Source organism: Myiozetetes cayanensis, unplaced genomic scaffold, assembly GCF_022539395.1.
Source record: "Myiozetetes cayanensis isolate MyiCay16 unplaced genomic scaffold, myiCay2020 scf15, whole genome shotgun sequence".
Classification (NCBI taxonomy): Eukaryota; Metazoa; Chordata; class Aves; order Passeriformes; family Tyrannidae; genus Myiozetetes; species Myiozetetes cayanensis.
The window spans coordinates 13,464,507-13,489,030 of record NW_026087159.1 but is presented as its reverse complement, the minus strand read 5'-3'; the positions used below and the strand labels follow the sequence as shown (position 1 = coordinate 13,489,030).

The 24,524-nt window shown below is 37.3% G+C and overlaps 1 protein-coding gene across 4 annotated transcripts in view; it reads right to left on the bottom strand.

Moving 5' to 3' along the window:
• LRCH2 (leucine rich repeats and calponin homology domain containing 2) overlaps positions 1-24,524 on the bottom strand; it is a 36,173-nt gene that overhangs the window by 8,259 nt on the left and 3,390 nt on the right. The window contains exons 2-19 of one of the 4 annotated variants that reach the window (XM_050310712.1): positions 17,000-17,144; positions 15,663-15,789; positions 13,638-13,743; positions 13,395-13,531; positions 13,055-13,188; positions 12,410-12,497; positions 11,830-11,941; positions 11,429-11,526; positions 11,262-11,329; positions 10,939-11,043; positions 9,454-9,531; positions 7,397-7,465; positions 6,546-6,594; positions 5,326-5,442; positions 3,014-3,058; positions 2,574-2,624; positions 1,550-1,607; positions 147-259 (exon numbers count right to left, since the gene is read on the bottom strand). In XM_050310712.1, coding sequence (XP_050166669.1) covers positions 147-259; positions 1,550-1,607; positions 2,574-2,624; positions 3,014-3,058; positions 5,326-5,442; positions 6,546-6,594; positions 7,397-7,465; positions 9,454-9,531; positions 10,939-11,043; positions 11,262-11,329; positions 11,429-11,526; positions 11,830-11,941; positions 12,410-12,497; positions 13,055-13,188; positions 13,395-13,531; positions 13,638-13,743; positions 15,663-15,789; positions 17,000-17,144 — 1,700 coding nt within the window. The remainder of the gene's footprint in view (positions 1-146; positions 260-1,549; positions 1,608-2,573; positions 2,625-3,013; positions 3,059-5,325; positions 5,443-6,545; positions 6,595-7,396; positions 7,466-9,453; positions 9,532-10,938; positions 11,044-11,261; positions 11,330-11,428; positions 11,527-11,829; positions 11,942-12,409; positions 12,498-13,054; positions 13,189-13,394; positions 13,532-13,637; positions 13,744-15,662; positions 15,790-16,999; positions 17,145-24,524) is intronic. The other 3 variants (XM_050310713.1, XM_050310714.1, XM_050310716.1) reach the window with 3 other exon arrangements.

The window sequence follows — 24,524 nt, the reverse complement described above, 5'->3', positions numbered from 1 at the left end:
TCATTTTTTAGCTAAAAAATAAATAAGTAAATTTAGTTCCTGGCTGGCATTTTGGTTGGACCCAAATTAGTACCAGTGCAGTGAAACTCCTTAGAAAGAAATACCACTGTGGTACAGAGCAACACACAGCACAAAAGGGTACCTACATTGCGAAGTTGTCTGATTTGTTCTCTTTCTTCCCTTAAATGTTCCATTTTCCTCCTCATTGTAAATCCAGGATCCACAGCACCATAGTCCTGGCGTGAGGCACGGCTGAAAGCTAAGAATTATTTGGGAAGTTAGTTATCAGAGTTCGGATTCAAAACACTCAATTACTTAAAAAAAAAAAAATCTATGACCAAGGATAAAAACTGCAGAACTTTAAAGAATATATATAAGCATCCTGATATGAAAGATAATATGAAACATCTAATTAAATGCAGAGATCATCTTAAGTGTAAATGGATAATTAGAAAATACGGAGACAGAATTGAGTTCAATATTGAAGTATAAGTTTGAGATACACAACCCCATTTGCACTTCTTCAAGCATATCTCAATCTAGCTTGGAAAGTATTTTCACTGTGTTTTACTTTTAATGAAGTATAAAGTCATTAAGGAGTCTAAAAACAGAACAAAACTCCCTGATATAATTTAAAATTAAAGACTTAAAATATATACACACACACATATGTGCATGTGTTAGGTGTGCATATGCAGAGACACAGTGATTGCTTGTTAAAGAACTAACTGAAAAATATGAAATGTCTCATCTAAAAGTTCAGAGTTTTTTCTTTAAAAAGAAGGTCTGTTAAATAATAACATTCACTTTACTACCCTTGGTGGTCAGAAAGCCTTCAAATGACTATTATTTTATAGGACACTGACAAATACAAACTCTTCTGCTGTAGCACTTCTGTATCCTTAGGTAGTTTATGCCATGCTTTTGAGGAAAAAAAAAAATCAAAACTTACACCTTGAGAACTTTCTATGTTGTTTTTAATAGTTTGGATTTTAGTAAGAGATCTAAGAATCAAAAATACAAACTGTACAAACTGTGACTGGGGAGCAAAAATTGTAGTATTTCTACCTAGATTTCAGAGGACTCAAAGTCTGCTTTGGACAACACAACTTGCTTATGAGGGTATGGCTGAGTCTTGGAAGAGTCAGGGTACAACAAAGCACATAAAACTACTGCCAGAGCTCTGCTCAAGGCATCCTTTCACAGGAGAAATTATAAAAATAATCTACTTTTGAAAACTGCCTCAGCCACCAGACCTCCAGAACAATTGTATGCTGTTTCCCTGTTCTTTGACAGGGAGCAAATCTGCAGAAAATAAAGCAGTGGGAGAAAAAAAAAAAAAAAGGAGATTAAAATAATCACTGTGCAACTTGAGGATCTTCCAATTATTCATCTGCTGAAGCAGCTGTCTGTGCCTTTCCCAGTACTATGCAGTGATGAGCACACTGAGTGAATTCCTGTACTGTGACGTCTGCCATCCTTACTATCTACTGCAGCCTGGGAAATAAACTTCTGTTCTACCACACTGTGTTGGAGAACAACAGCTTACCTGACCTTGGTTTGAGACCAAATGGACCATGAGTGTTACTATCTGTCCTTTCATAATCCTGTTAAAAGAGATAAAGTCAATTTTCATCCATTCATTAAAAGAATTAACTTTTGTTCCCATGAAGATACTGTTTAAATTATTCTTCCCTAAGGAGAGTCTTCCTGCTTAACTGTAAAACAGTTTTTTGGAGGGGACAGTATAAACAGAATCAAAGTAACTACCCTACATGCAGATAAAATCCTCACTGTGAGGAGGAAAAGCAGCACCAACTACCTAAAATGACTGCAAATTATTTCAAATTACTGCAAACCATTCTGTGGACAGAGTTCTAAGCCAGCTGTAAGCAGATCCAAATATTCTTCCAATGCTTAGCACCAAAACATTTCTCAAGAAATATCTACTTCCAACTATGAGGATCAGGTTTTTCTCATTTCACCAGCTAAAGAGAGAGATCCACTCAACATTTTGGTATGTACATGAGATATCCTTATTTCAACTCATTTCCCTGTTATTTGGAGATGTTCTAATTCTGCTCCCTCAGGCTCCTTTACTGACATGAGGTGGAAATGGTGACAATATTTGCTTTATTTTGAGCTCAGCAGTGCAGTGCTGTCCCAGGGAGACTCCATGGACAGCAACTCCTTGAGAAGTGTCAGTGCCTTTGGGCTCCCAGTGATACATAAAATATTAAACCACAAGTTTTATTTTAAATCCTCTCAATGACTAGTTGCATAGGGAACACCTAAAAAACATGGCAAACTTGGTTTTTGTTTCATTAACTATTTTCATTAGCACCTTCCCTCACACTGAAAAGAAGAGCCCGAGGAGAGATCAGAGAGTTGCAAAGATAAAACAAGTTGCAATATCTGCCTCTAGTTTATCTATTTTTGAATTTTTATTATGATGAAATACTTCTAACTGTAGTTTCAAAGGGAAGAGCTTTACATCTGCATGAAAAACCTGGTGACAGCAATGCACACAAAGAAATGTTTGTTGAATGAAAAACAAAACCACAAACTTGTACCTCAGACGACACAGGAGACTGTGGGGACACATTAGTATTATCACTGTCTTGCTAAAAAGAAATCAAAGAGATGAAATTATAAAAATGAGAACGATGATTTAACAGGAAACACGAAATTATGAAATACATGAGACATGTAACATCTGCCAAGTATGCTACAAACTGGTAGCAACTAAATTTTAAAACATGTCAGCCAAGGAAACACTGTTTACATCAAATATTTTTACATTACCTCTGCTTGATAGGTGAACTAACTTTGCTATTACCAAAGCAGGTAAATGTCCTACTGTTTCCCAGGAGACAACCTTGAGGTTTTTTTTTTAAATAAAGGAGTATAACACTTATTTTCGCTATGGCTTTGGAATGAAAAGTTAAATTGCTCAAAAAAGACAAGTGAGGAAATCTTTTCTTAAATCTTTCACACAATTACTACAGCTCACCTCATCATTTTCATTTCCACTTGAACTCTTTCTGGAAGACTTATACTGAAAAACACACATAATTTATTACTTTAAAATGGAAGTATGGTTTTCATTTGAGCTAAATTGGTATCAGTCAGATGTTACTTATGAAGCTGCTGAGAAAGAAAAAAAAAAAAGCCACGTTACACAATTAGAGGAGCAACAAAGAAACCAACCAGAAAAGGAACCAACCAGGAAATGAAGTTCCTAGGCTAAATAAGATCTTCATTATGCTGAAGAGATAAGAGCATTTTAAAAGTAAATACTTTTATAATGTGAACTCTGCATCTGACAGTTGATCCAAGTGAAAAGGTCTTAACTACTGCTAATGTTGTTAAGAAGCATTAATTCTTAGAAACAATTATGCAACCTATTAAAGTTACTTTCATAATATGTTTTGTTAAAATTGGCTTTAAGACTGCTTACACTTTGAGACTGAGTTGACATGGTAAAAAATTAAATTAAAAATAAAATTATCTTTACAACTTCAAAACTGATCATGGTCTTTTATCTATTTAAGACAATATCCCACAGGTCTGTCTGATTTGTTGTGCCCAGCCTTCATCACTGTCCCACTTCCCTACTTTATGCTAAAAATGTAGGAAATGAAGGAGGGATTGAAGGAAGAGATTTACAAAAGCAGAATTTAAGAAAATAAGTGTATTTCATTGTCCACAGAGCAAGTGTACAAAAAAGAGGGGAAAACTCATGCAGATAGAATTAAAAAAAGATCATCACACCAAAACTCTAACTGTGTTGAGAGTATATGCCCAGCTTAGCCCTCTTCATGGTTTAACATGGAGCGAGGATCCAAACCAACTACAAAATATTCCAGAAAAACCAGGCATTTGGGTTAATAAAATTTGTCTTCAATCATGGGATTCTTTTTACGTATTTAATAAAATAAAGATTTCAGGGTCCACGTTTACTTCAGTGCAATGCCACAAAGCAAGGATTTCTGATTCTCACGGGCATTTTTCATGCCCTCCTACTGCACAGTAAAGACACATAATATGTATAATAAAATGCCCTATAAATTCATCTAGATGCTGATCCAACTTAGTTTTCCTTGCTCTGGTGACACCCCTTGCAGTAATTTGGCATGTATTCTTCAGATCTTAGTGTCTGGCAGTACAGATGTGATTATTTGCCATGAAAACATGGACACAATATGAACTGTGTTGTCTCTGGTTCCTCAGAACAGCAGTGGTACCTATTTTTTTCCCAAACTCTGTTTCACTTGCTCATTGCCTTGCTTTTGCAAATGAAACTATGAGTGATACAGTGTATTTTGTTACTGGTACAGCCTGTTTAATTCACTTTTGAGACATGTCTATAGCTGTGTGTAATGTGATTTCAGGCATCTGCTCCCTTCACAGAGCTCAAAACTGTCTGGCATTTAAAGACATCCTTGTAAGTTAAGAGGAAGCACTTCTGTATTGGTAGCACAGCTGCTGAACAACTCAAATAACTGAATTCTGTTTCACTTAGAAATTTCTCTCCCTCTCCTTAAAGGCTCTAGTGCAAAATTAATTTCAGGATGAAAACCCTGGAAAGAGGATACAGCTTCACAAACTCTTTAGAAAAAAAAAAAAAAATAAAGAAAAGGCTTCTGTAATCACAACAATGTATCTGAGCTGTATGGCAGGCTCTGTTCTCCCAAGAATTTAATTTCTTTGAAGTTCCCTGGCATTTCACAAAGATATCTGATGGCAAAGACCCAAGAAACTAATTTCATAAGTGGCAAATTTAATTTTAACTCAACCTAGCACTGCTCAGAACTCTCCTATTTCTCTACATACCCCAAAATAAATGTTACCCAACGCTGCTACAACTTCCCCTCAGTGCTGCAGTGAGCAGACACTGGCACCTGCTGACCGAGGGGGGAAACTACAGCAGCAAAGGAGTACAGAGAAAATTCCCCTTCTGAAATTCAAACTAATGTGTATTTTCTTTGCACTAAAAATAGATAAATAAATAGATAAATAGAAATCCCTTCAAATAGGCGGTGAAGGACCAATGACAAGATTAGTTTCTGGTTTTACCAGAAGGCAACTGTGAATTAGTTCCTTTTATTTAAAGGACAAACAATTTCTTTGGTCAATTTTTTCTCCCTCTTGATTTTCCTGCACTCTCAATACATAAAATCCAAAGAGTCAAATAAATAATTACATATGACATGCAAATTTAAAAGCATCATAACCTTAGAGGATTTATCTTTACTTAGATATCTTTACCAGTTTCTCCTACTCTTAGAAAAACGTGTCACCCACCCTCACTCCCCCCATTACCTTGAAATATTCTTTTCTAATTTGTTTACTTCTCCTTCTTTCTTCATTCTGCCAGATCACTGGCTGTGTTTCTGGCCAATGCTGCTCATCCACTGAATCCTTCTGGTTTTCCAGTGGCTATAATGGTCAGAAATATTTTTATGATAAAGGTAAATATACCTCTCGTGCATTAGCACAAATGGTTATCAACTACAACTATTAATTTGTTTGCCTCTCTCAATACAACTTTATGACCTGAACATGTGCCCAGTCTTCACGGTGGCTCTGGCAGAAATGACTTATTTCCTTTCAAATTTCAAAATATACTTCATGGAAGAAAAAGACTTTATGAAATAATTCCTCAGAAAATAACCCTCTTTCCTGCACTGATATTCATTTTTGCAGGTAGGTTAGGAAGCCGCCTATGGCTGCCAAAAATAAAGAAGTTTCAAGTGTGGTTAGCCACCAGCACACCTAACTTCTCAATGGGAATGCTCACTGCACAGAAAAAGGACAGCTACACCACAGTTTGAATATCTGTCAGCTGTTCCTACCTAAAACATTATACACCTCACCAAGCTGTAAAAAAAAAAAAAATAAATAAATCTCTCTTTCAAAGTACTGTGTTATGCAAATATACTGAGGAGACAGCTAAAGTAGATGGATTATTAAAATAATAATGAATATATATATGACTGTCTACTTTATGAGAACTGAAAGACAATCTGAGCAGACCATTTCATAAGGCTAAAACAACATTTCCAACTGTTTCTTATTGGAATATGAAGGGGTTTAAAGCCATTGTAAATAATTGATTAAAACCTAAAATAATAAAAAAGTACTCTCTCCAGTTTAACTGGAATTTTACTGTATCATGCAAGTTTCTCACTGAGGTATGGAGAATGAAAGGCCTACATAATTCAATCCATTTAGAATTTACATTAAAAACCAAACTGAGCATTATGGTGAGGCCATACACGTATATGGAAAGAAATCCTAAAACCAAGCAGAACTTAAGTCTCATTAGTTTCAAGACCTTAAAGCTGGTACCATATACTATTGAAACAAAAGGCCTCCATTGCATACAAGTTTTATATTTTCCACCATAATTAAACACTTCAATAACTATGTGTATAAGCAACCACACGAATGCATGCAAGTTTTCTGTCATAAAGACCAAACCAGCAACAACAAAAAAGCACTCAAATATAAAGCCACCACATTTCCATTGGAGTGCTTACCTGCCAGCTGTACGGGGACACTGGGGAATTCACTTCATTTGTTGAGACACTAAAAAGTAAGATGGGAGGCATTATGAAATGTACTGTTTTTTAAAACCACATTAAGTTATCAAAGAAAAAGTGAACACTTAAAAAGTAGCTTCAAAATGTGGCTTAACAGCATGACCACTTGCCTAGAATCTCACTCTCCTTTACCATGAGTCGACAATAGGCCTTACACACTACAGCACTTTAATTCCCATTAAGGTGCTTAAGGATGTTGATCTTTTAGAGATTTACTAATGCACCTTCATTGTTTTGTTTCTTAAAGCAACCAGTGACAAACTTTCTTCAAAGCTGACAAGAGATCTAGTCTTAAATGTGTGGAAGGTTCATATGTTTCATTTCAGTGTTAGCTCTACACAACAATATACTAATAAAGCAGGGAAAAGCATTTCAAAATGGGGCAGTGAAACTGCACAGTGTCAAAAAAATAGGAGTCTGAAACACACACTTCCTTGTTCTCAGGAAAATAAAAATGCTTACATTTACAGCTATTTCAAACTTTTCTTCTAAATTTTTCTGTGAAATTCACTTCTATCATTTTACCAAGCAACCATTTCATTCCCCCTCCAACTGCTGGCTTTGAAGCTGGGCAGTGTTTGGAAAGGCAAATGGCTGGGGATTGAATCCAGAATGCAAGGAGGGCAGAACACCGGGAGCAATTATGATACACCCTCCAAATATTCTTGTAGCTTCAATTTCATTGTGAGCTAAAAACATAATGACAGAAGATGGCAGCAGCGACACAATAAACAAGAATGAAATTAATAAAATATTGAAAGCTAGGATACACTTAAGAATATCAATACCATTTTTCAGATTCCATCGGCTGCTTTGGCCTGTTCCTTGTGTTTACCGAAACTGAATGATTAAGAAGCCTAGAAAGAAAAAAAATACGTATTTAAAACTTTTTTCTTAGAATATGTTACTTTCACTGCATAACATTTCCTGTAAGTAAAAAGCTTTCAGCATTAAGTGATTATCTTCCATAAAACTAAGATATGTGTACACATATGAAATCCAAGCCCATTCCTGCTTCCATTTGAATTAGCAATATTGTTTCTAACTCTTGAACTATTTCAAGTTCTATATTTTAAGGAAGCAAAACTTGGTAATTCAAACCAAAATGAAGTTTCCTCTTATTTTTCTCCATAAATACAGACTATTTCAACAGATCTCACACCTATGTACAGTTATGCTGCCCTCAACACAAAAAGCCCCACTGCTCACTAAACTAGAAGACAAAAGATAATCAATCTAAAGCAGACCAGAAAGGATACACAGATTGAGCACAAAGAAGTCAGTCAGTAGGAGCAGGTCAGAGGTGTCTTAGTGAGAAACACTGCGAGTGCAAAGGAAATGCAGGGAAAGAGGAGAGGTGGAAAATGCAGAAACACAGGCTAAGAACAAAAGAAAAGTCTAACACAGAAGTGAACCAACAGAAATTGCATTTTTCTAAATGGTAAAGAGTGAAAAAAGCCTGAATTTAGATTCAGAAATGTTTTTTCATCTGAAACAAATACATACCACAGGTCTGTGTGCACAGGAAGGTGATATGAGTTATTATGGATGTTTTAAGTGTTAAAAATAACAAAACCATCAAGTAACACTTAAAACTAAACGTTGAAAAGTAACTTGAATGAAAACTTCTGAGTTCTTGAAGGTAGTGATAGGACACTTCAACACTGACTTCATGTGCAGAACTGTGATCAAAGTACATTTAAGCCGAATTATATAGAGAACTAGAATGTAATAAGAATCAGAACACAACCAATTATACAACAGAAGAAACTAAAACAGTAAGCACCTTTTTATATTTCATTATCATTACACAGGGCAGTACAGTCATTAACTGTAAGTGATTGATGATTTTTCAATCAAACTTCTCTGATTACTTGATAACTTTGAGCTCAGTAATCTCATTTGCAGTTTAAACCTCTCATTGTGTCACCCTCAATTTAATGGGATTATGAGAAGTTAAGCCTGTAAACCAAGTCTGCTGTACTCAGTCTGCAGCATCTGCTCCATATACTTGGTCTTCAGAAACATAGTTTTGAGGGTGCATTCCAGAATTAAATTATACCATAGCCTTAGAAAACTGTTACAAAAAAGAATATTAAGAGTATCGGTCATCAAACCAGCATATAAACATGCTACTTTAAAGTCATTATCTTTTAGAGAGAATCCCTATTTAAACTAGCTTTGTGTTGTCCGAGATGCTGTAGCAAGAGACCATTAAAAATTAAAAAAAATAAATTACTCAGTTTGGTGCAAATCTTGCACCAAAACTGACACTTTAGTGTGAATGCAATGATTGTATGTAACACAGGCCAGTCCTCTTTTAAACTCATTATATGAAATGTAAGGAAAAACTATTTTATCAAATTCAAACATTTATATATACACACACACTTTTCAGCTACACTGTTTCTATGCAGTATTTATATAATTAATGACTGAGTTTATTATGAACTGAGCTTATTACGAACATGTTGATGGAGCATGCCAGGTGGTGATTACCATTTTTAAGACACAGCCTTCGTAATGGGAGAACTGTTTTGCTATCTTAGCAAAAGCTGACTTGGAAAACTTGTTGCCTGTATAAAGCATCAGAGCTCTTGATCTCTCACCCCTGACATTCCACACCCGTTGCCTGGTGAGGGCAAGGAAACTTCTCCAGCATTTCCCTTAAACAGTATTCCATCCTAAAGAACAAAAAACTTATTGCAAGCTATTTTGGATAACAAACCCTCAGGGTAACTCAACCAATCCCTTCACTCTGTTTTTCTTTTAGAAATGGCTGAGACTGGCCCTTTTTGTGCCCGTTTTCCCTCTGGCAATCTGAGGCTCTACAAACGCTTTATACCTGGATGCACGTCCTGCCGCCCTTGTCCTCTGGAAGAGTTTCTCACTGAATGAGGTCCTATAGCTTAAAGGCCTCCGTCTGCATTCCCATTTCACGCACCCCAAAGCCACAGATGCAAGGAGGAAGCAGGACAGGTTGATGGGAGAGGACAGGGCAGTCATTAGCACAGCAAGCAAAAAGAAAGGAGACCGCATAATATCACAAAAGCACACACTGAACGAACAGGAACGGCATTAGTAAGGGATTATTTTGCGATGCTTAACTTTTCTGAGGATTCTGTTTACTGATTGAATACATTTTCCACAAATAAACACAGAAAAATCTTCACTAAACACTAAATATTATTCTTACTGCTGTTTAAAAAACATGGATTCAAAACCAGGGCTAAAACACTAGGGTGATTTTGTCCCCATGTACTTCAAGACACTTAAGCAAATTTTAAAATATAAATGCTAAATTAAGAAGTAAACCAAGAACAAATAAGACTGCATACATCTGCATGATTCAAGACAAAGAACCATTAGCAACATCACTGCATTAAGACACAACAACACAGGACAAGTAAAATTTAAGTTGCAGTATGTCAGAAGAGGAGTGGCTTGGTATTTCAAATGATTAGTTAACCAGGAAATACTTAATCAAACATAAATAACCCTCACATAAAAACCCCAAGATAAGAAAAACATGCTCATTCTCTCCTTAGTAATAAATTAATATAAGAAAATTCAGCATTCTTGGTCTTACTTTTGATACTTTTGGTAAGAAGAATATATTAGCATTAAGATTTCAGTCTTGTTTTACCCTTCCTATGTGAAAAATCAAATCCTGCATGCAGGGTATGGAGTTCTTAATCTGCTGCTTGTTCTACAGCTCTTTTTCAAGAATCATTCTGTTGAGATGCCCAAGATGAAGCAGAGAAAGGCAGGTAGTTGAAATGATTAATTTTTATATGTATTTATAACACATACATACGGTCATTTGACAGATATAACGTTCAAACAAATTTCCCCTTCAGTTCATAGGGTATTTATAACCCACACCAGAACTAATGAAGGAAGTACCACCTAAATTAGCTTGTATTTGAATAAAAATAGCAAGTCACAAGCAAACTGCAGGTTCTGTAATTCATACAAACTAAGAAAGTAATTTTAACATGTTACCAATGATCTCTTTACATGAGCATTAAGCAGCCTACTGAAATCTACTGCTTTGAAGAAAACAAGCATAAAAAAAGTTAACGTATATCAAATCAGGAAATCAAGAGACTTTCCCATTCATCTTTTCCTCTCCCTAGGAGGTTTATCATTGCTTGTTTAGACAGTGATTTTATGAAAAGAAACACAGGACAGCTATCTGACAGTCAGATAAACTTTAACTGTTTAACAGCTGGACAAAACTATTCTCAAGATAAGGTGTCAAGAGCTATTGGGCAAAGAGAGGTTACAGAATAAATTACACAAGTTATTTTAACTAATCTTGCAATACCTGTGTTTTTGTTCTTGTTGCAGTAACTGAGCTGCTATTTTTCTCAAGTCAGTCACTTCTTTGAGTTCATCATCGTCTTCAGCCAGCAGCTGTTCTTTCTGAAGTCTGAAAAATTAAACATTAGTGACCTGACTTCAGTGAATCAAGACACAGAAATGGCTCATTGTAGGACAATAAGTAAGCAGTGCTTCCTTTAAGCTTATTTTCTGTCCAAGTAGTTGGTGTTCAATATGAGATTTCTTTCTTCCATGGGAAGGAACTTTAAAAAACCACTCTCACCCCACCACCACCAGCAAAACCTACCCAAAAAGATCAAGATTTACCTTTTTTCATCTCCCCAGTCCTCATTCTGTTCTATTTTCTGCGATTTCTCAGGATGTTTTCCCCGCTCCTTACAGAGAATGAAAAAAAAAAGTAATCCTTAGAACTGAATTAAGAAAAAATAAAATCAAGGCTGCTGAACAGTTTTTCTTTTGTCAATCTATGGTACCTTGACATAGGAGAGCAATGTGCCAATCTGTGCATCTCCCTGCTCAGGAAGAGCTCCCTCTTCTGCATTTGGATCAATGTAGTCATAGGCCTCCTGGTCTAGTGAGGATTTGTGAAGAACAGAAAAGATATTAAACAGTTCTCTCAACCAAATGTTACTCCTAAGAGAGATAAGTGCTTCAGAAAAATGCCAGATACAGATAAACAGACATTGTGTCTCCTCAAGCTGGAAATAATTTTTTCTTTCTCTCTAAGCCTGTCTATTTGTGATTATTACATTTTTCAGTGATGAAAATACAATGCCAACACCTGATCATCCAATTTTGTGCCATTTTGCTACATTAGATCACCTAAGCAAAGCATCTCTGTTACTTAAAACGACAGAGGCACAACAGGTATTACCTTTCTGTGGATCGAGTTTGCTCCCCATTACATGATTGTCATTCCTTAATGTCTGTTCCCTTGTTGATTCTGATACCTGGGAGTGAAGGCTGATTGTATCATCATCAGATGGCTGCAAAGACACTCACATTCAGTACAGAACTGACATTTAACTTGTATTATTATATGATTTACTAAGAACTCACAAATTACAGTGCAACTGCCCCTCTCACGAGGGATGGTTCCCAGGACAGAGAAAATAATATCAAGTCAGGAAGAGGTTTTTTGGGGGTAGAAGGGGGTTTAAGAGAGTCATAGTTTAGGGAGACAGAAGTTCATTATGTAATACTGAAAGACAGTATTTTGTTCAAAGAGGTCCAGTCCAGTCCCAGCCAGTGGACTCTGAAAACCATACTTAGGTACTTTCTTATCTAAAGCCTCCAACTACTTTGGCCCTTGTTACACTTGGCAGTCCAATGGTTTAAACTCAACTGTACAGACACTCAAAGAATGTTAAATGCAACTTAGCAATTTCTCAACTGATACAAAATTCAAAGGAAAGGTCTAAAACCCCAGAAATTACAAATCCAACAATACTCACTTCTGTGGTGGACAACCTTTTATCCCCATTATCACTTCCAATGCCAGAGTCTGGTCCATGATTTTTATTGGGATAAAAGTCCTCCATGCTGCAATAAAAAAAACAACACACAAAAAACCCACATAAGAATCAAAGAAACAGTTGTGTTCCTTTCCTAAAAGAAAAAGATCCTTTTCAAAACAAGCACTCTATACTCACCTACAGTTGCTGATACAGAATTTTTGCCCAAGGGGCAGTCAGTATAAAAATCCAACAAAACCTCCCTCACTTTCTAACCTCAACTAAATTTAATTAAAAATATTTGTGAAATACTGTGGGTTTTAGTTAAGTTTCCCTTAATAGGACATTTATGGGCAATTCTCCTCTTCTGTTCTGAATAAAATAGCTGAGATTTCCAATAAATAAATTTAAACTTTGGTCTACTAGACATCTTTGTTCTGATTTCTACATCTCTAGGGAGTACAAATGAAAAACTCTTCACAGCAATTCAAACAAGCCAATTAATTTTCCAGTAACAGACAATAAATACTATGACACCTCAATAAAGAACAATTAAAGTACTGAAATAATAGGTATTACCTGTAATAAACAGATCATTTAATAACAAATGCCAAAGTAAAATAAAACAAGACCCCCAGTACTCACCTGTCTGTGAGTGGCTGGGAGGGGACTCGTTTACCTAATGATGGAAGATCCAAAGAATCTGGTTTTTTGTCTATTCTGAGGCACGCCTGGATGCTGAGGAATTTAAATATATGTACTTTACCCTTTAAACATATCTGTTGGGAAACAAGTGAACAAATAAAAGTCTTCATTACACTGCATGTCTGGAAAATACACCCCAAGAAAAACTTTCTACACTGTATTTGTGCCCACAACTTCCCACTAGCAGCTGAAAACTATGAAAACTCCATTGGTGTAACTTAGAACAGCTTCCCCTAAGATGATAAAGCAAATTTCTGTACTAGAATACTTCAATACTAACCTGTGCTGGTGGTATCTGCATTGGATTGTTATCCAAAAGTATAACTTGTAAGTGACGTAACTTTCTGTAACAAATCGGAATTTCTGTAATTTTATTACACGAAAAATCCAGCTTTACCAAGGGAAGGTCCCCTAGTTCTGCACTCAGGAAAACAAACAAACAAACAAACAAAAAGGAATCAGTTATCTTCTTAACACTTTACCTAATTTACCTACATCAATGGAAAGAAGATGAGTAGCTTACCATCTGGCAGCATATGGAGATTGTTTCTTCTTATGTTCAATTCTCTAAGTGACTGCAATTTTCCTATTTGCTGGGGAAGGACCTGAAGTTCATTACAGCTAATATCCTAAGAAAGACATAATTAATACATCAAGTGAACATCTTAAATGAAATTACACAAAGGAACACTGCTATCAAAGCTATTGTAAAAGCATGCTGTTAAAAGAAAAATCCCAACTCCCCTGGTCTTTCCACAGAGAAGAACTACCATAACAGATCTTACTGTTTCTTCACTGTTTAGTGATTCATGTTTCAGGAATTCAATTCAAGAAGTCAAATCAATGAACGATGAAACACTGGTTTTAAGAGTAAGAATCACGAGTTCCTGGTGTAGTTCCCGTATCAGCTACAAACTCCTTGTGCTACTGCTGGCAAGGGACAGTTGTTCTGTTCCTGTTCTAACAGCTCTTCTTCCTTAGAAAACCTTCAACCAACCCAGACAACTAAAGATTTACACAGAGCACCAGCAGGCTCACCAACTCTTTGGGTAACAGCACTAGAGGGTGACAAAGCTGCATCAAGTGCACACAGACTACAGCCATTTCTGACAGTAATTTAACATTAATTTACGTAGACAAGAGGGATTACACAATCGCACTGCTATGGAATCTTTCTAACCTTTTTTAATTCTAAATCAATAAAATGGAATTCTGAGAATTCTGGTTTTCCTAGACAAGATAACAAAGAGACGTATCTGTCTGATGAGAACCTGGAAGCCAATTTTAAAGGCCAGCTGAGTCAGTAACTAAGCCAGGCCTTAACAGATGAATCCAGCCCCCTTCATTACACACTCCAGAGCTTCAGCTTAAGGGTTTCCCATTGCTTTTGGCCAGCACGGTGTGTGCACACAGCTGGATGCCTCAGGAAGGACAGGCTGCTTGGGATGCACCATCATGGATTCACTGTAAGTTCTTCCTTGTCCACGTCACCAGTGTTGAGATGGGATTCCCTTCAGAAAAGCACCTTCCGAGCACAAGGCTTACTTATAAGCTTTTTTAAAATATATAAAATACAATTTATGTTCTAGGCAGGTTTATCACAGTTACTCTCTCTAGTATGTCCCTACTCTGCATCATCAAGGATGCATTCTGGGCTTGACAACTTCGAAAAATAAGCCCAAAATACCCCAACTGCAATCATGAAAAACATTCACTTCCTGTAAACAAAAGCAGTGATCACACCTTGAAATGTTTTGACATTGAAGGGGGCATAGGGAATGTCTCACCAAAGAGTAAAGGACATGAGAAAAGCCTCACAAATATCCTGAGTGTCTCAGAGTAATTGTAAGTTAAAAAAGAATGTTGATTTATAGCTTAGAAATAAGATCATATTAAAAGATTCTCCAGGGAATACACAGCTACTGTGGAAACTGGATAAGGACAAGGTTTCCTTGCAATAATCACAGAAATCATACATATTAAAAAAAAATTAAAAAAAAATCAGACCCAGTGCAAGTACCAGGTCAGGAAATGACTGCTCAGTTCTCCAAAACACAGGAGCTTAACAATAAGCTATGATAAGAAAAGCCCAGAATATTAAAACAGTAACAGATGACAAAGCACAAAATCTTGGTATGCCATGGAATAAAATCATGTTGCACAGACTGTGAATATTCCTTATCATTCTATTCACCCCAAACAAAACAAAGGAGTAGCAAAAATGTGAGGGGGGGGAAAAAAAAACCCAACCCACAGAACAAACCAACAATGACTGAAGGACAGAACTTGTATCAGAGTACAGAGTAAAGAGAGGTGAACTCTTCAGCTGGAAATAATATTCCTGATAATTTATTTATTTGCTTTTTATGTTATGATTACTGTAAAGAAGGTAAACAGAAAAATTCACCATTTTTAATAACATTCAAGCGAGAGACTCAAATGAAATCACCTCAAAAGCAATTTTATTTATGAGCCCCTCCCTTAATTATACTGAAAATACACTGCCTGTAAGTTGACTTTAAGTATAAAGATTCACAATTGTACTTACCAACTCCATCAGATCTCTCAACTTCCCAATTTCCTCTGGAATGGAGACCAGCTTGTTATTACTGACAACCAGAACTTTCAGTGGAAGATCAAACAGGTATTTTGGCAACGTCGACAAAAGATTTCGACTTGAGAGAAAGAAAAAGGGACAAGCAAGGCTGGATTATAATCTAGTTTTTAAGCCTTAAGGGGAGTCTGAGACGCACATTGTACAACTCTTCTCCTATCACAGAAGACATTCTCCACCTATTATAATTTTATCTGCATTTCAGCTACAGTCTCCATCAAGAATTCCTCACCAGATACAGGCCTGTATTTCAGGCAGATATGCCAGGCTGGTTGGAGAGTAGAAGAATCAAAAATATAATGTGCAAGTGAATTTTTTTCTGAATGGATTATAAAAACGTGGCAATGAAAGTCGTTCCCTGTGCCATTTAAACAGATTTCCTCCGTTTTTTTAGGTTTGTGGTTTTTTTAGGAGCTGCCTGCTTTACTGTGAATTGCACAATACATTTCTTCCACCATCTGCATCCAAAATTAGAATTTAGGGTCATGTGGTTTGCTTCTGTAACAAAGCATCTGAACCAGGATTTTAGCCTGTCCTCCAATCCCACAGCCCACGTGTCCCTGCACTGGGGAAACAGTCCCAGGACACGAGCACAGACAGACAAAGCACAGCTGGGAAAAGGATGGTCAGGAGAGTTGATTCCTGAAAGAACATGCAAAGCTCAGTTACAGCTACACACTACACACCTTTTGTGTGTACAGAAACATTTTCAGCACCTCAAACACCACCAAAAGAGAAATGGGCTGTTGCTGAAGAAAGTTGGGCCACACCTCCTTCATAAAATACTGCAGGTTTAGATTATATAAAGCCTCTTCAGAATTGCCACAGAGTACATTACCCTCAAATTATCACTGTGAGGACTGGTATTTGCACATTTTGGGACACAGTAGGTTTCAGGGATTTAAACAGCTCTTAACTGAGAAATCTGGTTTGGACTTGATGTAGCCAACATCAGAAACAAGGAATATTGTGGAAAACAAGGTCAGGTGGGTTCTTTTAGATTCCCTCTCCTCCCAGAGCTCACATCCATCTTCTGTTCTTGTGAGAAGATCCAACCATATGTTTTCCAAGTTTAAAAAGAGCAACGCAGCAGTGAATGTAGAGAATGCTCTTGAGAGCACCAAGTTTTGACACCTGTAGTTTCTGAACACTGTCTGTCTGCATAACATCAAACCCAAACTCAATGCAAACATCAGTGACCTGATGAAGTAAAAGGTCAACTCTCCAAGGAGATAAGTTATATAGGATCAAAAATAACCATCATTACTCACCTAATGTTAAGGTAGGTGAGCATTTGCAGGTTTTTAATAGATTCTGGAATGGATTTGATGCAGTTGTGATACAAATTTAAAGTTTCCAGTGGTGCAAACAGCCAGACATCAGGAGGAATTTCAGTAAATCTGTTCTTTGAAAGATCTACAAGCAAATAAAAAAGAAAAAAATCCTTTTTTAGTCAAAATTTTCCCTGCAGTAAGAGGAGATAAAAGTACTCACTGATATTCTTGTCATGCTCCTAAAAATTAAGGTGTTGCAAGAAGTGTAAAATAATTCAGTTTTAGCAGATGCTACTGCATATAATTAATACACAAAAGAGACTTAAGATACTAAAAGATTATTGCTTAATATGCAATTACAACAGAAAAGAGAAGAATGACAGGAATTCAAAAATACATTTCCCACTCCACAGTTAGATTTACAATGACACTGAATATCAACTATGATTGTCCCTCCTCTATCAAGTCTTTGTTCTGTGCAGTTCTGGGATTTCTTCCCCTTCAACTCCAGGCACAACATTAAGTCAAGGTACAAACCCAGCCCCCGTTATTTTTCCTGTTTCACACCCACATTAGAATCCAATGCCATTGTACAATATACCTGCAATGCTAAAGCCAAGTTCCCCAGAAACTCTTACCATTTAGTTTGATTAAGAACCACAATTCTCAGCTAAAAAAAAATTCTTTATTGCAAGCACAATAACTGGGACCTTCTCCAGCTACACATTTATGACTTAGCTAAAAAGAGGATAAAGTTGAAAAAACCAATTACCTATAAAAAATAGGATGCAACTGAGCCTTGCCTAAAAGGAGAAGGAAGAGATATCTTTGACAATGGAAACATAATACTTGAGCTAGAGTTATTCTCACAATGCATGACTGCATTATGCAAATCTGCAGGCAGAGGTTAGGACAAAACAACACATTACCAATATTCACAGCACCTCTGGTTGTCCTTGAAAAGGTCCAAAAAGTACAAATGAGATGTGACCTAAGAATCCTGGACATTATCAGATTAATCAACTACATACCAAAACCTGTATCATCAGAAGTCCATCAGTCTACCTTGGAAGACATTTACTGGAGATATTTACTGAAGAATATCTGCCTACTCTTTTGAAAGTAACTCTGGTTCCCAACCCAAGATATTTCAAAAGGATGTGGTTTCTCAGAAATGCTGAACAAACTCTTTTAACAGAGAAGCCATACAGATCCTTTGCTATTTCAGGCTTTACTTCTCAGTTTTTAACACTCACATGGAATAACTGTGTGTCTGCTCAGCTCCCATCACATCATCATCTGAACAAACATAGAGTTCTGCAATAAAGTCTAGAAAGCAGCTGGAAAAGTGGCTCAAAGACACTGTCAGGCTCCAACAGAGTTCAACAGCCTGGCAAACCAGCCATGAGTAGCATCACTTCTCTAGAAGTACCTCTAAAAGCACGCTGCTGGCACTTGAGAATGGGTTTGTAAGGGTTAATAGACCGGAGGAGCAAGGCAAGCTGCTAAATGCAGAACCACAGATGATTTAAGATGACAACTCCTCTAGAAGTGAGATTATAGGAATCCTTTGCTTAACCAGTTTAGACTGGAAAACTCTCAGTGGGAGTGTTATGTGACAACTAAACAGAAGACACTACCCATGCCTGCTCTGGATCACGGGGATTTCAATGCACGATCTCTGCAGGGACAATGAAAGTGAGAAGTACCCCATTACTGAGGGTAAATTTAAAAAAGGAACTAGAAGAATATGAAGAAGTTGGTTGCAGCTGGTTTTTTTGACAGAAAAAGGTAATGTCTTTACTGATTGTAAGACAATGACTAAGAGAAAATATACTGAAAGATCAACAGGAAAGAATTTTAGGAAATCAGTCAGTCTGGAAGGGAAGTTATTAGAAATAAGAAGTTATCTTGTGTAAATTTAAGCCATGATCAAAAGGCAAAACAAAAAGCTCAAGCTGTCAGGTTACAGCAGTGAGCAGCAAGGTAGTTAAACAGTATTAACATCACATTTGCCTTGGTTTTGCACTTTTCCCTAAGCATGCAGTACTGCTTACCATCAGAAGCATGCTGATAGAACAGACTGGCCTTTTATTTAAGCCAGTACTGTCGTTTTATATTCACACTTTACATGCACTGCATGTTGAATTTGAAATACAGGGCTTAGCTGGGAAATTTACACTTGAACCTCCTCTTGATATTGTAACATTTTTCATAAAAATATGCTGCTGATCCAGGACATTGGTGTTAGGCTTTGTTTGCTCAAAGTGCTTCAAAATGTTATTTAGAAACCAGATTAAAAAACCCCCACATCTCCCACCCTGCAAAATCCAGAACTGCTCTCCTAACTTGTCACACATACACATTTTCCTAGCCAGCTTTTCTAGTAATGCTTTAGCATAAGCCGAAGAACATCTAAGCACAACTGTAACTATATAATTAGTCCTACAGAAGTCAACAGATGCATAAAAACAAATATTCAGACTTCATCCCAAAGATACACTTTCAGCCAATCTAAACATAAATCTGAGATCACCACAGAGAACATGGATAAAACTTATCAGCCTGTCAGATGGATGATGGATTCTGGACAAGAACAAACCAGTCTCAGCCAGAGACACTACAGAAACACCTGCATGGGTTAATTCCAGTTTTTGATGTGGTATTTCAGCAGAGAATATCTACATTGTCTAAGAATTAGTCTTCAGTGCCATCACTAATATTCTTTTCTATCTTCTTTTACTCTTCAAAGAATTCATGGAAATACTATACAAGTGCAAATAAAAAAAAAGAAAAAAAAAGAAGAAAATTTAAGAAAACTGTCCTTTTCAAACTGTGCTAATGCTTGAGGCTCCTTCTCCAGCTTGTTGAGAAACTAAGAAAGGCAGGAAGAGATCTGTCTCCCATTACTAAGCACAGAAATGGCTCTTAGCATGAAGAAACCAATTTCATTGCTTATGTAACAAAGCTTTCTTCAGTCAGAGGATGACATGAACTAAGGCTTTTAAGAGAATCCACAAAACCCATTTCAGGAAGACTGAAATATCACTGGAGATTCTCAGAACTCAGCTGCACAAGGCCCCAAGCAAGGTGCTCTACCTGGACCTGCTCCCATCAGGAGATTGCCCCAGATGACCTCTGAAGGTCTCTTTCCACCTGTGTAATTACAGGACATAAAACTGTAGTTTGTTTGCATTACAGGAATGTAATTATCTTATCACTGTTTGGGTAATTCAATTATCAGTTCCTGAAGAGGGTGAAGAGAAAAACTAAAGATGCATCAAAAGAGCCAAGTGTGAGTACATCCACTTCCTAAAAGGGTCTGATATTCAGCCAGCCATGAATGTTGATGGTGGCATTAATGAACCAAAACTTCCTTTGGAGCTTTCAGATAGAAAATTATGGGGGGGGGGGGAAGAACAAATGAAACCACCAACCCACAAAAATCCCTATAAAAAAATTGCATTCACCTAAATAAAACCCCAATGTAGATCCTGCATCCAGTTTACCAAAAGAAGTGAACACTGCAGTGTGTTTTTAACCTCTTGCTCCTTTGCTGTTAATTGATACAGGGGAAGACTAAAAACCCCAGCACTGAGCCAGAAACTGAAAGCTGGATTTGGTGGGAAGAAGAGAGATTATTCAAGAGACTTTTTTGCCCTCTCGGACCACAAACAAGTCCTTTGCACAAAGGAAAAATGAACCTGGTTAATTAAATAATAAATAACAGAATTCTTCATATTTACTTCTGTTGCAAAACAAACAATTAAAATACGTGTAGAATGATTGTCCATACTGACATAAACAACAACCACTTCAGCTGCAAAACATTTAGAACTTACTGCCAGAGAACTTTCAGGAATTACAGCAACATAATTTCTGCCTGTAACTACCTATTTCCCATACAAATCAACGTTTGCTGTCCAACATTAAGAGCTAAGGATTACACAGAACAAACCGAGCACCCACCAGCTCTTATGCACAATGAGGAAACTGATACACCTGCCAAAAAACCTCTCAGGAAACTAAGCTGACCACAGATTGTCACAAGGAAAGCTACACGCAGTTAAAGTCTACTCTTAAAATCTCATGTAGCAATATTTAACTTGATTTTTCTCTGCTGGGCTCTTAAGTCAAACAGAAGCATGGGCTGTCTTCTGTCTGAAAGAAAGAAAAACACTCCCAAGACCAGAGGTGGCTAAAAGCAGCTTTTTCCTTTTTTTCAACTGGGTGTTTGACAGCAGGGAATAGCTTCTGGTTTTGTGCAAAGGTATTACAAAGAAAAATCAAAGTGGCATTTGGGTTTTAAATCCAGCAACTGAAGAGCTTGGAAATACCTGCTTTGTGGTTATCCACATCCCTAAGTTTAGTTACAGACTTGGTCTGAGCAGTTAAAATGACAAATGAAGAAACTGTGTAATTAAAGCTTCTCATCAAGCACAGGGGGAGGTTGTACAGGCAACCAGAAACTCTCTTTGACAGATCCTGAGTTCTTGGCTTTTCAAGCTAAACAGCACTTCTGAAGAAAAAAAAATCCTTTTTAAAATTACACTTCTATTACTTTAGAGACTTCAACAACAACAAGCCCTAAATTTTAACAATGCAATTTTACCAAAATGTAATTTTTCTAAGACCTGGACATCAGTTAGAGCTTGCCTGTTGGCTGCCATCTCCTTCTTGTTGATTAGGCTTGAAAGCAGACAAAGATCAAACCTCAAAGAGCATCCTTTATTAAGTAAATTTCACATATTCCACATTTTGCAACACCAGGATGGAAACAATGGATGGACGGATAGATTCAGGGAATTCTTCACCACGTTGCAACATCAGAAAGATCCAGGCATTTCCAACACAAGATAGGACATTGCTATAACACTGCACTGAGTTCAGCTGGTTTAGCACAGCATGATCAAAATGGCAAATAAAGAACACAACACCAGGATCGCTCCTCAGACTGGTGTAAATTCGCATATCCTGTCAAAAGGGTATTACATCATGTCAAGGATTATCTTCCTCTCCACTGTTGAAGGTGTCTTGTCTCCACAAATCTTTTGGAGTCTGAAGTGGTAAGCAGAAAATCCCACAGGAAGTTTTTTTTTTTTGTTTTGGCACCATAGTATTTAGTCCAGATTATAACTGTTAAAATGCCTTGCTACCAGAAAGAGTGAAATGTATTTTCCTGACAAGTCAGCAAGACTTATTAAGCTGGTGTATTGAAGCACAGGGTATCTTCCTCCCACTTCAACTGGCCATTACTTATTGGTTTAATTCTGACAATTTCTTTTCTTTTACTTTGAAATTTTTAAATTCCAAGTTTCTGCTTCAAAGTACTACAAGGGAAAGTAATCATCATGATCATCATTCAGCAATGAAGCAACATCTGGGTTTGTTAAGGAATATCTAAAGTGTACACAAAAAAAATGTACCCTGGAGAAACTGGGCAGAACAGTCCATGAGCAGAGTGAACAGGGCCGAGCAACAGCTCCAGCACGTTCTCCTGAGACACAGAGACCCCTCCTGCAACAACTTCAGCATCTGTTCTTGTTTGCTGGTGCCTTCTGCTGACTCTGTCCGACTCATGCCAGACCTCCTGGCAGGGTTTAAGAATGGCTGCAGCCACTTCTATCAGCTTCAAAATAACTCTACAATATCTCTCATGACTGCACGCAATGACTCGAAGCAAACCCTTCCATAAACTGTTTAGTTCTAGGTCAGCCTTCAACAGAACATGTTCTGGTCCACCACATCCTGCCCCACCTCCTGAAACAGAGGTGAAGTGACAAACTGGAAGAGTGTTTGGTGTAGTACCCAGATGGTCAGGGATTTGCCCTCTGTGCAGCTACACCTTCTGCTGAGCAGCTGATGAAGAGCCAGGGATGCAGGGGCTCCTTCAAGCCTCAGAACCACAAACCCATTTTTTCAGGAATCACACACTGACATGTAGGAGCACACGTGTGATGATCGTGTCTGCCAAGCACTAAACTATTTTAGGTCTATACCAGAGATTAAGACCTGGTGTGTTTTTTTTTTTAGTTTCACCTGAAGTGCTCAACCTTGTCTAGATCTGACAGACCTGGCAGCACGGTTCCTTAGCAAGTGGCAAACAATCCCAGATTAGATGGAAGAAAGATGAACATTAGACTGCTGGACAGCCACAGAAAAGCAGAGAACTCAGAAGTCTCTTCACACCGTCATGTACAAATTTTAACACACAAAGAAAAGCACCAAGTATCTTCACATTTTCTGTGGAATTCCAGCCTTCAGCCCTGATTTTGTTACATTTTTGCTAAGGACAGATTTCAGCCCTGCTGGGAAAATGAATATGTACTTTTGTATCCACTCCAGCCAAGCTTCACAACTCAAATGGGAAGACACAAAGACACATTTCACCAAGAAGAATACCTCAAAAAGCAAAGGCTACTCCACTTCATCACACAAGGTTTTGCAATACAGTCTATGATTTAAATACATTTGTTCCCTCTGCAAATAATCAGTAACAAAGTAGAAATACATAGTACAAGAAGTTCCTTATTTGACCAAAGGCAGACATATTACAGCAATAAATGTTGGATATTCCAAGGCACAAAAACAGTCAATGCAACGGCAAATTCAATTCTGATGGAGAACACAAAAAAGTAAACAAATTGCACATCACACGTTTCTTGTTGGTATTTCAGAGGCTGTGACACAGAATCTGGGGTTTTTACAATTAAGATATAAGTGATATTGTTCATAATGCAATCCTTCTAGGTAGACAAACTAATAATTAGTTGTTTTACCTTCAACTCACTGAACTAAGACTTCTCCCAACTTGCCCATCACACCAAGTATCCTTAACAAGGATCTGTATTAACTGGCCTTCAGCAAAAAAGCCTCAAGCACACCCAGCTCATTTCCCCTCAGCCCAAACACTGGGCAGGTTCTGAAAACACTGGGGGGAATTTCCACAATTACTTGTTTATAAACTGTGTCACTTCCAGATTTTACAGCAGATGCATTTCTGAACACAAAGACTAACCCCTCCCTCCCAAAAAACCATCGAATCTGAGTTTCTCTCTTCATGCAAATCTGAAAGAGTCGCTACTGAAGAACCATGTTTTGCAATATGCCTGATTTCTAGAATGTAATCTAGGTTTAAGATACACATCATAGATGAATGTTAATTTCTGTAGTTGAATACTGGAATCTGCTGCTGCTCTTCAGTTACCTGCCATCATTCATTCAATCAACACTGGCACCACAAACAAAAATAACTTCATTCAGAAAGGAAAGCATACTTGGTTTAGAAGTGTATGCTGGAGAGGCAGAACAGCATTATAAATTAACATTCTTGTCATTTGCCACTCACTGTTAAGCCATAGGTTTGTTAGGTTTAATCTGTAATCACTTGAATGACTATATACCTTAGAAAAGCCAGAAATAAGATTAAAAAAAAAAAAATCAGAGACATGCAGGTAATGCTGATAATGGTATCTGTAACAGGCTATGTCCTCCCATCCCTCAGACACACAGGGATCTCAAG